The sequence below is a fragment of the Coregonus clupeaformis genome, chromosome 37 (genome assembly GCF_020615455.1).
Source record: "Coregonus clupeaformis isolate EN_2021a chromosome 37, ASM2061545v1, whole genome shotgun sequence".
Taxonomy (NCBI): Eukaryota; Metazoa; Chordata; class Actinopteri; order Salmoniformes; family Salmonidae; genus Coregonus; species Coregonus clupeaformis.
The window spans coordinates 6,406,988-6,423,242 of NC_059228.1; the positions used below are offsets into that span (position 1 = coordinate 6,406,988).

Consider the following 16,255-nt stretch of genomic DNA (forward strand, 5'->3'; position numbering starts at 1 on the left):
TGGTCATGGTAATTCAGAAGCTTTGTGGATTGTTTGCATTCTTAATATGCTTTTTGACAGTTGGTCAAAAATGTATATGCTAATGAGATGACCAGGGCCTATTAGACAGTAGGTCTTCGGGCAGGAGATCAGAGGCACACTGCAGCTATATTCTGATTAATTCAGCCACGCATTCAACAGTTGTCAATTGAACATGTAATTGACATGAAGTAAATTAATCGGTTTAGCAGGAGTTTGTTGCCATTGCGAATGACTGAGTGGTTAACAGGTTGTGACATTGGAAAACATCTGATGGAATATGGAAATAATTGAGAGCTACACAGAAACAAACATTAAAAGTGATTTATCAGCATTAATCTTACATTTTCTAAGGAAAATATGTAATTTTTAATTTTACTCATTTTTTATGTCAGTTTGAAGTAACATCATCAAACAAATCATCAAAACATTTTCTCAGCACCCCCATGGCTGAAGAAAATGTACATGAGAAAAAGTGCACATTTCTAATAACTGCATAATATGCTGCCTTTTTTAGAAGAATGAGCATTGTGTCTCTTGTATACAATGTTAAACTGGGCAGTTTATTGTGCACAGGAAAGCACCAGCTCCTCCCTCTTCCATGCTTATGTCATCGGCCCTTTAAAGTGATCCCACCAACAGTTGATGGTTAACAAGCTTGCTAGACTGGTCTTGCCTCACTATCATCTTGTTTGAGAACCTACAGTAATAATATATTGAAGAATAGAGAGCCAGGTGATCCCAACCAGGCACTAATGCAGCGCCTCAACAACCGGTTGGAGAGCCACATCAGTGGGCAGGTGGAGTGTGAGTTGGACAGCCTGGGGAAGGGTTCCTGGGTGAACCAGGGGTACTGTGGCTCTCCTCCACCCATTCCTCGGGCTATCAGCACTGTCTACAACCCCCAGCCCCTCTACCCCCAAGGCTCCTTCGACAGCATGTGCAAACTAACCACGCCGAGCCCTTTCCCAACCGAGGTCAAGCCGCTGGAGACAGGTTCCGAGAAAAAACGTGGTGGATGCTGCTCATTTTTTAAAGGTAGGAATTGGTTCACCACATTTTGTTGTTGATGTATTTGCATTTGCTTAATTTGTATTATTTTACCCTGTAATGTTATCAAGTTGAAATTATGTACAGGAAATATTCCCTTCCTTAGTATCTCATTGAAGGAAATGTGTACTTGTGTTTTAAATTAGTATATAATTTCAGAATTCTCTGAAATTATGGGATGTTCTTCAATTATGTAGGACTGTGGGGCACTACACTGACTGAGAATACATCGGACAACCGGGAACTGTTTGTTAAGACTACAATGAGGGAGTTACTGGTCTATTTGGTGTTCCTTGTGGACATATGTCTATGTAAGTATGTCAACAATACATGTTTATTTTTGTTCATGTCAATGTATATTGAGTGAATATATATTTCATTGTAAGAACATGACTGTATAGTAACATCATAATTGTAATTCTGTCGATACTGTACATGTGTCTTAAAAACTGAAATTCATACAATAATTTATTTTTAGGACTAACAGTAATTGTGTTATTTGTAAAGTAGAGTTCCTTAATTGAATTTCTTAAGTGTTCTGGTACAATTCAGGAACAATCAATGTTGTTGCAGGGCTTAACTTGGCATTTGTATGAATTTCTATATAATGCTCTGTTTTGGAAGTCTGTCAGAGTATGCCAGGTCTTAGGAAAGCAAAGCAAACGTATGATTCGTGCCTTGTATATAGATCTAGTAATGATGCAGATTGGTTAACGGTAGGCAAAACAAACAGACAGACAGCCTTATCTGGGTGTAATTGACATCTAAATGATCACTGTGTTTTGGCAAACTGAAACCTGTGTAATGTGTTGATTTATCATCAGCTGTTCCTATCTGCTTTAGTGCCCTACTATATAATACCCTCCTCCTCCCTTCTGGCTGAAAGGCATTGTCCAGCGGGACAATGCGACTCAAAGGAACACAGGCAGAGCTCTCCTGCCTTTCACTGATAAGAGCATGGGGCTTAAGCTATTGTTGCTTTGTCCGCAGCGGATTTACATTGTTTGATGAGACTATTTGCGTCGCTCCAGTGTGCCCTCTCTTCAAACAAATGACCTGCTCTAATCGGTGCCACTTTGACTTCGGTGACGTGATTTTCACTAAATGACAAATCTTGAATGAGAGGCTCTGGCCTGTGTGTCTGTTTCAGACTTTCCTTATCTTGGACTTTTGAAAGGACAACATGGTCTGACTGAGCCCTGAGCAAAGTCTGATATGATGAATCAATGGCTGGACATAACAATGTCGTTGTGTGTTGTCTTTCAGTGACATATGGCATGACCAGCTCCAACACCTACTACTACACTAAAGTCATGACGGACCTGTTTGTGCTTACGCCCAGTGACAGTGGGGTTACGTTTCAGTCCATTAGCAGCATGGCAGACTTCTGGACGGTACGTACCCTCCCTGCTCTAACACTACTGAAATATTCAACTGTCTGATATCAACTTGTACAGATACAATTACTTTGATCACTAATAGCAAAAATGTGACATAAATCCATAAGTGACATCAAGATATCATAAGATAATAATAATAATACAAAATTAAAGGAAATACTAATGCATTGTTATAATATATATATATATATATATATATATATATATATATATTTAAATGCTTCTACTTGTTCATGCTGTAACCTACCTACCTCTATTTCAACAGTATGCCCAGGGCCCAATGCTGGACGGCCTCTACTGGACCAAATGGTACAACAACCAGTCTCTGCAGAATGGAGACCAGTCCTTCATCTTCTATGAGAACATGCTGCTGGGGGTCCCCAGGATGAGACAGATCAAGGTGATGAACAACTCCTGTAAGGTCCACAAAGACTTCCGCAACGAGATCTCCGGATGCTTTGATGTCTATAACGAGAAGAAGGAGGATGAGGTGGACTTTGGCCTTCTTAATGGAACTGCGTGAGTTCAATGTTCTTTTCGATGCTTGTTTGTCCTGACATGGCTGTAGTTGACTCCTATGGAACCATACACTCTTGGGGAAAAAAGGTGCTATGTAGAACCTAAAAGGGTTCTTCGGCTGTCCCCATAGGATAACCCTTTGAAGAACCCTTTTTGGTTCCAGGTGGAACCCTTTTCACAGAGGGTTCCACATGGAACCCAAAAGGGTTCTACCTGAAACCAAAAAGGGTTCTACCTGGACCTAGAAATGGTTATCCTATGGGGACAGCTGAAGAACCCTTTTGGAACCCTTTTTTCTAAGTGTAGGAGTCTAGAGCCATGTCTCACGGCAAAGTGTTTGTATGTTTCTTTTTTCTGACCTATTTGTGTGTCAATCAAATAGACATTAAGAAAACTTTGAAAATATTGACTGTAGATCTGAATGGCCTATGATAAAATACCATATCTCTTCCATGTCTGCAGCTGGCAATACCACAATGAGAAAGAGATAAAGGGTTCAGCCCACTGGGGTCTGCTTGCCACGTACAGCGGTGGAGGGTACTACCAGAACCTGAACAAGACCAAGGAGGAGAGTGCTGAGATCCTGATGGAGATGAATAACAACCTATGGTTGGACCATGGCACCAGGGCCGTGTTCGTCGACTTTTCCACTTACAACGCTAACATCAATCTGTTCTGTGTCATCAGGTAGGGAGAACAGACCACTTCACGCAGTAACGCCACTGTAGACTCTTTCACAAGTTCTCAAGTACAGTGCCTATAGAAAGTCTACACTCCTTGAAAAATGTATCCACTCACTACTGTAAGTCGCTCTGGATAAGAGCGTCTGCTAAATGACTAAAATGTAAATGTAAATAGATTTAATTGTATTTCTTTGTCATTGATTTACACAAAATACTCCATAATGTCAAAGTGAAAAGAAAATTCTACAAATTTTTACAAATTACATAAGTATTCACCCCCTTTGTTTAGGCAAAAATAAATTAGTTCAGAAGTAACATTTATCTTAACGAATCACATAAATTATAATGACTCACTCTGTGGGAAATAATATGGGTTGACATAATTTTTTTATGACTACCCCTTCCTCTGTCCCCCATAAAAACAACATATGTAAGGTCCCACAGTCAAGTATTGAATTTGAAGCACAGATTGACTGAGTGAAAAGAATACAAATATACAGAATAAAAATATTCCAAAACATGCATACAGTGCCTTTGGAAAGTATTCAGACCCCTTGACTTTTTCCACATTTTGTTACGTTACAGCCTTATTCTAAAATTGATTAAATTGTTTTTTTCCCTCATCAATCTACACACAATACCCCATAATGACAAAGCAAAATCAGGTTTATAGGAATGTTTGCTAATTTATAAAAATACATAAGTATTCAGACCCTTTACTCAGTACCTTGTTGTAGCACCTTTGACAGTGATTACAGCTTAAGAGTCTTCTTGGGTATGACGCTACAAGCTTGGCACAACTGTATTTGGGGAGTTTCTCCCATTCTTCTCTGCAGATCCTCTCAAGCTCTGTCAGGTTGGATGGGGAGCGTTGCTGCACAGCTATTTTCAGGTCTCTCCAGAGATGTTCAATTGGGTTCAAGTCCGGGCTCTGGCTGGGCCACTCAAGGACATACAGAGACTTGTCCCGAAGCCACTCCTGCATTGTCTTGGCTGTTTGCTTAGGGTTGTTGTCCTGTTGGAAGGTGAACCTTTGCCCCAGTCTGAGTTCCTGAGCGCTTTGGAGCAGATTTTCATCAATGATCTCTCTGTACATTGCCCAGTTCATCTTTGCCTCGATCCTGACTAGTCTCCCAGTCCCTGCTGCTGAAAAACATCCCCACAGCATGATGCTGCACCACCATGCTTCACCATAGGGATGGTGCCAGGTTTCCTCCAGACGTGACGCTTGGCATTCAGGCCAAAGAGTTCAATCTTGGTTTCATCAGACCAGAGAATTTCTCATGGTCTGAGAGTCATTAGGTGCCTTTTGGCAAACTCCAAGCGGGCTGTCATGTGCATTTTACTGAGGAGTGACTTCTGTCTGGCCACTCTACCATAAAGACCTGATTGGTATAGTGCTGCAGAGGTGGTTGTCCTTCTGGAAGGTTCTCCCATCTCCACAAAGGAACTGTAGAGCTCTGTCAGAGTGACCATCGGTTTCTTGGTCACCAAGGCCTTTCTCCCCCGATTGCTCATTTTGGCCGGGCGGCCAGCTCTAGGAAGTCTTGGTGTTTCCAAACTTCTTCCATTTAAGAATGATGGAGGCCATTGTGTTCTTGGGGACCTTCATTGCTGCAGAAATGTTTGGTACCCTTCCCCAGATCTGTGCCTCGACACAATCCTGTCACGGAGCTCTACAGACAATTCCTTCGACCTCATGGCTTAGTTTATGCTCTGACATGCACTGTCAACTGTGGGACCTTATATAGACAGGTGTGTGCCTTTCCAAATCATGTCCAATCAATTGAATTTACCACAGGTGGACTCCAATCAAGTTGTAGAAATATCTCAAGGATGATCAATGGAAACAGGATGCACCTGAGCTCAATTTCGAGTCTCATATCAAAGGGTCTGAATACTTATGTAAATAAGGTATTTCTGTTTTCACTTTGTCATTATGGGGTATTGTGTGTAGATTGCTGAGTAAAAAAAAAAAAGATTCATTTTAGAATAAGGCTGTAACGTAACAAAATGTGGAAAAAGTCAAGGGGTCTGAATACTTTCCAAAGGCACTGAAGTAATACTGCAAAAAAACTGGGACATTTTTCAGGATGAAAATAAACGTGATGGATCTAAGCACAGGCAAAATCCTAGAGGAAAACCTGCTTCAGTCTGCTTTACACCAGACTCTGGGAGAGGAATTAAATATCCTAATAAAATACCATACCAAATTCACCTTTCAGCAGGACAATAACCTACAACCCAATGCCAAATCTACACTGGAAGACAGTGAATGTTCCTGAGTAGCCAAGTTACAGTTTTGACTTAAATCTGCTTGAAAATCTATGGCAAGAAATGAAAATTGCTGTGTAGCCATGATCCCCAACACCTTGACAGAGCTTGAATCATTTTTTAAAGAATAATGGGCAAATGTTGCACAATACAGGTGTAAAAAGCTGTTATGAGACTTACCCAAGAAGACTCACAGCGGTAATCGCAGCCAAAGGTGTTTCTAACATGTATTGACTCAGGGGGGTGAATACTTATCTAATCAAGTTATATTAGTGTTTTATTTTTCATTAATCTTTTTCGATTTTTTCTTCCACTTTGACATTACAGAGTAGATCGTTGACAATTAAATCAATTTAATCCCACTTTGTAACACAATAAAATGTGAACAAATCCAAGGGGGGTTGTAGACTTTCTATAGGCCCTGTATATGGTGTCCATATTAGGACTGAGTCAGGTGACTTTGGATGTCTTCCATGGATGTCCTAATATGGACATCATACATGTATTCTTTCACAAATGACCAGTGATTAAAAGTGACTTCCTTTTCTACAGGTTGTTGGTTGAATTTCCAGCCACTGGTGGAGCGATACCCTCATATCAGATTAGAACGGTGAAGCTGATTCGTTACATCACCTACTGGGACTACTTCATCATTGGCTGTGAGATGGTGTTCTGCCTGTTCATCCTCTACTATATTGTGGAGGAGATTCTTGAGCTCCGAATCCACGGGTTCTCCTACTTCAGCAGTATCTGGAACACTCTGGATGTGGTTGTCATACTGGTGCGAGGACAGGCTGAAACATCATTCTCAATCTAAGTACTCAGTAATACAAGAATCGCATCAGTTACATATCAACCAGTGGTGGCTGGTGACCTACAGAGTTGAGGGGGATGATTGTTGTTGATTTATGAGTCATGATAAAAACCTAACACAAATCTGTTTTTCCACAGCTTGCCATTGTTGCAATCATCTTCAATGTTTTTCGCACCATTAAAGTGGACAATTTACTTGGTAAACTCTTAGAACAACCTGACATTTATGCAGACTTTGAATTTCTTGCATTCTGGCAAACACAATACAACAACATGAATGCAGTGAACTTGTTCTTCGCTTGGATCAAGGTAGATTACTTTTTTCTTCCTCAGAATGTATCAATACTTTAATGCATTTCATTGAATTGTTGACATTGCCCTTGTTCCAACCCAAAGCTTGACTCCTTCTGTTCTTGCCTCTAGGTTTTTAAGTACATCAGTTTTAACAAGACTATGACTCAGCTGTCTTCTACTCTGGGCCGCTGTGCCAAAGACATCATGGGATTCGCCATTATGTTCTTCATCGTGTTCTTTGCCTACGCTCAGCTCGGCTACCTGCTTTTTGGTACGGAGGTGAAATCCTTCAGCACCTTCGTCAAGTGCATGTAAGAGAGCACCAAAATTAATAACAATCCAAGACCCACTCAAGCAATTGGCCAGATTTTGAAACACTATTAATCAATTACTCAAATTGGTTTCCTTTTTCTCTGTAGCTTTACACAGTTCCGGATCATTCTTGGAGATTTTGATTATGATGCCATTGAACGTGCCAACAGAGTCCTGGGGCCAATCTATTTCGTCACCTATGTGTTCTTTGTCTTCTTTGTGCTGCTTGTAAGTTGAACTGAACAAAAGACTTTCTACTAGATTTTAGAAGAGTAAACTACACTTTGCCATCTTATTTTCATGGATTTTCTTCCCTAGAACATGTTTCTGGCCATCATCAACGACACATATTCTGAGGTCAAGGAAGAGCTGTCATCCCAGAAGGATGAGCTGCAGATTACTGACATCATCAAACAGGTAAACATCTATATTATACCAATGTAAGATGGCATATGATACAAATCAGAATATAATATATACACTGAGTATACAAAACATTAAGAACACCTGCTCTTTCCATGTCAGACTGGCCAGGTGAATCCAGGTGAAAGCTATGATCCCTTATTGTTGTTAAATCCACTTCAATCAGTGTAGATGAAGGGGAGGAGACAGGTTAAAGAAGGATTTTTAAGCCTTGAGACAATTGAGACATAGATTGTGTATGTGTGCCATTCAGAGGGTGAATGAGCAAGACCAAAGATTGAAATGCCTTTGAACGGGGTATGGTAGTAGTGCCAGGTGCACCGGTTTGTGTCAAGAACTGCAACGCTGCTGGGTTTTTCACGCTAAACTGTTTCCTGTGTGTATCAAGAATGGTCCACCACCTAAAGGACATCCAGCCAACTTGACACAACTGTGGAAACCATTGGAGTCAACATGGGCCAGCATCCCTGTGGAACGCTTTTGACACCTTGTAGAATCCATGCCCTGACGAATTGAGGCTATTCTGAGGGCAAAAGGGGGGGTGCAACTCAATACTAGGAAGGTGTTCCTAATGTTTGGTATACTCAGTGTATATAATATATGCAAAATAATAAATAAAACATGCATACATTTTTGTGTTTCAGAGCTACATGAAGACATTTATGAAATTGAAACTGAAAAAGGAGAAGATATCCGATGTTCAGAAAGTCCTACGATCTGGATCGAACGAACTAGAATTCAAAGACTTTAGAGAAACTCTGAAAGAGTAGGTCACTATCCTCGTAGACAAAATAAAAATCAGTAAACATAAATTCAAATCAATCAGATTCTAGTCTATTCTCTCCTTTCTTGTCTTAACCCTACAGGTTGGGACATGCCGACCATGAGATATCTGAAGCTTTCTCCAAATTCGACCGTGATGGAAACCAAATTCTGGACCAAGAGGAGCAAGAGAGGATGAAGAGGGAGCTGGAGGAGAAGAGGGTTAGTGGAAAACTAGAAATGGAACCTAACCCCTCTGCTATTCATATGATAAAATAAATCCATTCATATATATTCTCATGTCATTATCCTCAGGATGCTCTTAGTGCCGAGCTCAACAACCTTGGAAAAAACTATGGGAATGGCTCTCTGGAGAAATCAACGGTGGAGCATGGCAAGCCAAGTAACACTCTGATGGAGCAGGAGGACTTCCAGAGGTGTGTTGAGTATTTGCATTGAATATAACGCAGGTTAATCTCGGCTCCCAGAACCAAATCAGATAGGCTATCAAGAGAGACTAAGCGCAGGAAGCTGATACCATTGTCTCTTGATGAGATGGCCACTCCAAACAAACACCTATGTAAGTGCACCATAAATAACTCCTAATTGACTTGTGTCATATGAAAACCACAAGCTTTTTATAATCTTACGAAACATCAACAGCTGGTTACATACTGAGGTAGAGATGTATACTGTACATGCATTGTTGTTGTCAGACAACAATTATCTTTCAAATGAGACTAGAAATACACTACATGACCAAAAGTATGAGGACACCTGCTCATCGAACATCTCATTTCAAAATCATGGGTATTAATTTGGAGTTAGCCCCGCTCTTTGCTGCTATAACAACCTTCACTCTTCTGGGAAGGCTTTCCACTAGATGTTGGAACATTGCTGCAGTGTCTTGCTTCGATTCATCCACAAGAGCATAAGTGAGGTCGGGCACTGATGTTGGGCGATTAGGCCTGGCTCGCAGTCGGCGTCCCAATTCATCCCAAAGGTGTTCGATGGGGTTGAGGGTCAGAGAACACGTTTCCACTGCTCCAGAGTCCAATGGTGGCGAGCTTTACACCACTCCAGCCGACGCTTGTCATTGCGTATGGTGATCTTAGGCTTGTGTGCGGCTGCTCGGCCATGGAAACCCATTTCATGAAGCTCCCAACGAGCAGTTATTGTGATAACGTTGCTTCCAGAGGCAGTTTGAAACTCGGTATTGAGTGTTGCAACCGAGGACAGACGATTTTTACGCGCTATGCGCTTCAGCACTCGCCGGTCCCATTCTGTGAGCTTGTGTGGCCTACCACTTCGCGGCTGAGCCGTTGTTGCTCCTAGACGTTTCCACTTCACAAAAACAGCACTTACAGTTGACCGGGGCAGCTCTAGCAGGGCAGAAATTTGACGAACTGACTTGTTGGAAAGGTGGCATCCTGTGATGGTGCCACGTTGAATGTCACTGAGCTCTTCAGTAAGGTAATTCTTCTGCCAAAGTTTGTCTATGGAGATTGCATGGCTGTGTGCTCGATTTTAATACACCTGTCAACAACGGGTGTGGCTGAAATAGCCACATCCACTAATTTGAAGGGGTGTCCACATACCTTTGTATATAGAGTGTATCAGAGGAAGTAAATATCAAACCACACATCCATGCAGTCATGTCCAGCATTGCACCATTTTCATTGTGTACCATCTACTCTAATGGCAATAATTTTTCCTCTATTCAATCAAAGGTTGGTCAGACAGGTTCTCCAACTAGAACACTCAGTAGCTGCTATCATGGCCAAGATGGATATAGTCATGGAGAAACTGGAACTGCAGGAGAGCAACAGGACTAAAGGGAAGGAAACAATAGGAAAACCAAGTGCGGTCAAAAACTACGTGAGAATGTTTTGAATTCAATCAAGTTTTCTGTGTTGAGCATGTTTGGTATTCAGTCAAGTTTTCTGTCTTGAGCATGTTTGGTATTCAATCAGGTTATCTGTCGTGCATTTTTGGTATTTCTTCAATAAAGTTTGCAAGAGTTGACCACTTGTTTACTGTACACTTCCCCCAGAATGAAAAATCAGCTTCAGATGGGAATGTTATGGTATATATGGATAGAGGGACAAGGGCTGAGATGGCACCCTGGAGATCAACCATTCCTGCTGGAAGTGCCACCTATGATCGTCCTGGGACAGGCTGGCCAACGGCCAACAGCCACATGTGAAGCATATTTAACTGACTTAAAGGCAATGGTGAATGGCTTAACAGGTTATAATCACTTCAATTCATGTTCAAAATTCTGCTATATATTGTACATGTATTCCTTTTAAGTCAGAGAGAGAGGTTAAGATAATGTAACATGTAACTTTATATATTAATTGTACTGTCCATACATTTGTGCTGGGCTTTGTGATTGATGTGTTAATCTTGTTTGTTGTTGCCATTAAAAAAAAAAAAATGTATCTTATGAATTTGTGTATAAGACAAAAGTTAAATGTATATGTACAATATTCTATACTATATAAGTACTCCCACCACCTTGCACCTGACTTAATGTGTATAATTCCAAAATATACAGGAACATCTAAATTGAGTTTATGAGCTTTAATATTGACAAGCGTCCCTTGGAACATGCAACTAAGACTATTTATCTTTTGACTACTCTATCTTTGTTTAAATCTAGAATATCCTCAAAATATGAGATAGGTATATATATAGATTTCCTGTAACGATCTAGACTAGCCTCAATTCAAAGCTGTTGCTCATTGTATCTGTTGTACATAAATAATTACTCAATAAAGTGTCTCTCAATGTTTCTGAATAAAGTCAGATAGTAAGATTACTTTTCCTTCTTAATCTCTTACCCCATGAGGGCTAATCACTTTACAACCACTTTACAACCACTCTTTGACTACTTTTTAGATTACACTATAACAATGTATAGTGTAAGTCATTATAAATGCTTATGTTTATACATGGTCAGAAAATCTTTACATTTATTCATGAAACTTTACTTTATATGGTTCCTTTCTTTTCACTTCCTTTTCTTTTTTCCAACTCAATCCATCTCTCTCGCCCAACACAGTCTTTAAAGATCCAAAATACTGAATTACTTAATATAACTAAATCTTTTACCGTCATTAAGAATATAATAGAAGTACAAACACTATTCCAGTAGGTGAAGGGATCGTTGTATGTGTGGCGAAAATCCTCCAATGAAATAACAGATCCCTTTCATAGAAGTAAAAATTTAAAATAATAATCATCATAATAATAAAGAACTTAGTTATCAAGCAAAGAAGCATTATAAAAAATAGATATTGTATCTACATGTATAGCTAGGTTTCCATCCAATTTGTGACAGATTTTCATGCGAATATTTTAAACTCTGCATAAAACAACATGCACATTTTCCCACCAGAAATGTGTTTCCATTAAACGGACTTATTGCGGATAAAAGTCTGTGCGTGATCCTAATAAACTGCATGTTTTCCCGAGTCATAGTGGGAGGACCACAAATTACTTAGATATGATGGTTATTACAGTCGTATGAAAAAGTTTGGGCACCCCTCTGAGGCTGCATAATAATTTACTCTGTCGTCACAGAAAATGATCATAGTGGCATGCCATTCATTTTATAATAAAAGCTGAGTACTGGGGTATTATCCAGACAAAGATTTTTAGTGTAGCAATATTAAGTTGTATGAAATTAAATCAGATGTGAAAAATAGGCTATGCAATGATTTGGGCACCCTTGTCATTCTGTTGATTTGAATACCTGTAACTACTTAGCACTGATTAATTGGAACACACAATTGGTTTGGTGAGCTCATTAAGCCTTGAACTTCATAGACAAGTGCATCCAATCATGAGAAAGGGTATTTAAGGTGGCCAATTGCAAGTTGTTGTTCTCTTTGACTCTCCTCTGAAGAGTGGCAACATAAGGGCCTCAAAACAACTCTCAAATGACCTGAAAACAAAGATTGTTCAACATTATGGTTTAGGGGAAGGCTACAAAAAGCTATCGCAGAGATGTAAGCTGTCAGTGTCCACTGTGAGGAACATAGTGAGGAAATGGTAGACCACAGGCACAGTTCTTGTTAAGGCCAGAAATGTCAGGCCAAGTAAAATATCGGAGAGGCAAAGGCGAAGGATGGTGAGAACGGTCAAAAACAGCCCACAGACCACCTCCAAAGACCTACAACATAATCTTGCTGCAGATGGTGTCACTGTGCATCGTTCAACAATTCAGCGCACTTTGCACAAGGAGAAGCTTTACGGGAGATTGATGCGGAAGAAGCCTTTTCTGCACACACACCACAAACAGAGTCGCTTGAGGTATGCAAACGCACATTTGGACAAGCCAGCTTCATTTTGGAATAAGGTGCTGTGGACTGATGAAACAAAGATTGATTTATTTGGTCATAACAAGGGGCGTTATGCATGGCGGCAAAAGAACACAGCGTTCCAAGAAAAACACTTGCTACCCACAGTAAAATTTGGTGGGGGTTCCATCATGCTGTGGGGCTGTGTGGCCAGTGCCGGTTCTGGGAATCTTGTTAAAGTTGAGGGTCGCATGGATTCCACTCAATATCAGCAGATTCTTGGGAATAATGTTGAAGAATCAGTCACAAAGTTGAAGTTACGCCGGGGCTGGATATTTCAACAAGACAACGACCCAAAACACTGCTCAAAATCTACCTGGGCATTTATGCAGAGGAACAAGTACAATGTTCTGGAATGGCCATCCCAGTCCCCAGACCTGAATATCATTGAGAATCTGTGGGATGATTTGAAGCGGGCTGTCCATGCTCGGCAACCATCAAACCTAACTGAAGTGGAGATGTTTTGTAAGGAGGAAGGGTCCAAAATACCTTCATCCAGAATCCAGACACTCATTAGAGGCTATAGGAAGCATCTAGAGGCTGTTATTTTAGCAAAAGGAGGCTCTACTAAATATTGATGTGATTTTTCTGCTGGGGTGCCCAAATTTATGCACCTGTCTAATTTCGTTTTGATGCATATTGCAAATTTTTGTTAATCCAATAAACCTCATTTCACTACTGACAAATTACTGTGTCCATCAGTTATTTGATAGATCAAAATGAAATTGCTGATACAAACACCCAATTATTTATAAATGGAAATCGTCAGGGGTGCCCAAACTTTTTCATACGACTGTATACCAATATTTGCACATAGAGGCGTTTCCACTGCCATTTCTCGCATTATAAAATGTACTGACACAAAAACATCCCACCATGTCGAACGAACAAATTGTCTGTCGGCATTTATAAAATTGTACCGGCATATCCTGTTTCCATCAGGGGGGTCGTCACTTTTTTCATGCGTCAGGTAATTCAGCCGCATGAAAGGGTTGGATGGAAACCTGGTTTATGATTGATGTGCCAGTGCTTTCTACAATCTCTTGGAGTGCAGTGTGCATCAATAATCTATATCAACCTGTTATTAGAATTATTTAACAAACTATTTCAGTGTCTCTGTGCGTCTCCCAAAAGGATCAAGAAACGGACAGAGTCCCAGTCTGCATAGTCAGAGATGTTTATTCATTGAGAATTCTGCCATCACAATTTCAGAGTCCATCTTTTATACTCACACGTCATACAAAAATCCCTCCCCTCTTTAGGCGGGCTGTAGTTTTCCACTTTAAAACTGCTCTCCTGACCATCAGTTCACACACACACACACACACACACACACACACACACACACACACACACACACACACACACACACACACACACACACACACACACACACACACACACACACACACACACACACACACACACACACACACACACTCACACTCACACTCACACTCACACTCACACTCACACTCACACACACTCACACTCACTCACTCTCTTCCAAGCCTAACAGTTTCTCTCCTCCCTAAATTTCTCAGTTATCTTGGTTTCTCAGTTGCCTGTAGACTTCTCCTTGTCCTTTGTTGTCTGGCCTAACTCTTACTCACATTGCTAAATAGTAGCACAATGTCATAATCTTTACTGGTCCTACACTCACACATTCTAACACATTTCACACAGTTTCGGGGTGTAATAATTAGTCGTTAATAATTATTCTATCAAAACCCTAGACTGCCAATGCTATGTATTGGCCACCGTTCAGCCATATTGGCACTCCCCAGAAGAAGCAGTCCTCCATAGGAATGAATGGAATTCTACAGTATTTCAATTAAATGTTTCAAGGACATAAGTGTGTGTGTGCTATAACATCAGTATATCTGTTTGGGTAGGTTACCCTCTACAATTACCTACAGAGAACGATCCGTCACTCACACTTGAGTAAGACACAGTATAAGGTTTGTTCAAATTTATTTAATTCAAATGTATGGTATTATTTTGCATGTTTGACAGACCAATTTTATATTTATGATGTTAGTGCAATTTCCAGAGTTTAGTTACTCATAACGTTGATTGCATCAGTAATGGACATGCAGGCATGGATACTGACGCACGCGCATGCACACACACACATTCTTAATTTCACCTCCTTTCTTGTCCACAGACACCCATGGAGAACCTCTTTATGGAGGGGTATTCGTACTCTTTCCCCCCCAACACCACCAACACCTCTCTCCGCCTCCCCCCGTCTACGAGTGTTCCGATTCCAGAACCGGAATGATGCTATTCTGTGTTCTCCCTGGCCAACATCCTCCTCCTACCCCTCAACACCTCGGTCCTGTGGCTCGAAACCAGGCTGACGGTTGCCACGGCAATACCAACGACAACAGACATCTTCACCTGTAACCTGGCTGCCATGGAGATAATCAACAGCTTTGAAATGTTCTGCAAAATAATTGGCCACTACCTGAATGTGGTTGTACTGATGGTCATCACCGTGGTAGAGAACAGCCTTATCATGTCTGGTAGATCTGTGTTCCACTGTTGTACCTGTCTGGAGCGCTACCTGGTTGTGGTCCACCCTGTGGCCTAACTGAGGCTCAGAACTCCCCGGTACGAGTGGGCAGGGCCTGGGGTTGTCTGGCTAATCAGTCTGGGCTGGGTGGGGGTGGTGGCATGGTACTTTCCATCCTTTCCAACCAAACAATTGTTCGGTATGTTCCTGCTCGCTTTTACGATCATGTGCTTCTGCAGCTTGGCCATTCTGAGAGCTCTGAATGGTCCAGGGCTGGGGGAAGGGGTAGGGAGTGACCAATACAAGATGAGGGCATTCAGAACAATCATGGTCATCCTGGTGGTGCTGGTGGTCAGTATCGGGTCGTGTCTCTATTGAATTAAGTGCTTTTGTACAACAAGATTTGCATAGCTCGCTCAATCACCTATGTGTTGTCCTTTCCAAGCAAATTCTGTTCAGCCACTTTTTTTCCTACACAAGTTTGGGAAACTGCCTTGTCTTCAAAACCCTAAGCCTAGGGACTAATATTCTGCAGGTTTAATTTTAAAGGTGTTCTACCCTTTTTTTCCTGGCAGGTAACCTACCTGACTATTAAAGGAGCTATGCTGTACCTGACTTCCTATGATGTACTGTGTAGCTCACTAACTGTAAGTCGCTCTGGATAAGAGCGTCTGCTAAATGACTGTAAATGTAAAATGTACCTTACAGCCATTGAGCAAACGCTAGTTAGCAATCCCTTGCAAAGCTACCTTCAAACTGCACCCAGAGACTCCTCCGTCGTCCTCTCCTCTGTGACCCGGAAACCAGTAAGTGATCGAGGAG

The 16,255-nt window shown here is 41.1% G+C and overlaps 1 protein-coding gene across 1 annotated transcript; it reads left to right on the top strand.

Annotated features, from left to right (window-relative positions):
- Window positions 1-688: 688 nt before the first annotated feature.
- Window positions 689-11,329, top strand: pkd2l1 (polycystic kidney disease 2-like 1). The gene is made up of 15 exons (XM_041866962.1): window positions 689-1,056; window positions 1,266-1,379; window positions 2,335-2,462; window positions 2,734-2,987; window positions 3,450-3,674; window positions 6,497-6,725; window positions 6,896-7,066; window positions 7,181-7,362; window positions 7,471-7,591; window positions 7,682-7,780; window positions 8,431-8,552; window positions 8,653-8,770; window positions 8,864-8,985; window positions 10,279-10,426; window positions 10,602-11,329. Exons 1-15 carry the CDS (start codon window positions 774-776, stop codon window positions 10,752-10,754), a joined length of 2,469 nt encoding a protein of 822 aa, XP_041722896.1. The 5' UTR covers window positions 689-773; the 3' UTR covers window positions 10,755-11,329.
- Window positions 11,330-16,255: the final 4,926 nt, after the last annotated feature.

Excerpts from the sequence above, each read along its gene's own strand:
- pkd2l1 (XM_041866962.1), top strand. The coding sequence starts at position 774 with ATGCAGCGCCTCAACAACCGGTTGGAGAGCCACATCAGTGGGCAGGTG. Across the intron at positions 2,988-3,449 it reads GGCCTTCTTAATGGAACTGC|CTGGCAATACCACAATGAGA; the intron begins GTGAGTTCAATG and ends CCATGTCTGCAG. Across the intron at positions 7,592-7,681 it reads TTGTCTTCTTTGTGCTGCTT|AACATGTTTCTGGCCATCAT; the intron begins GTAAGTTGAACT and ends TTTCTTCCCTAG.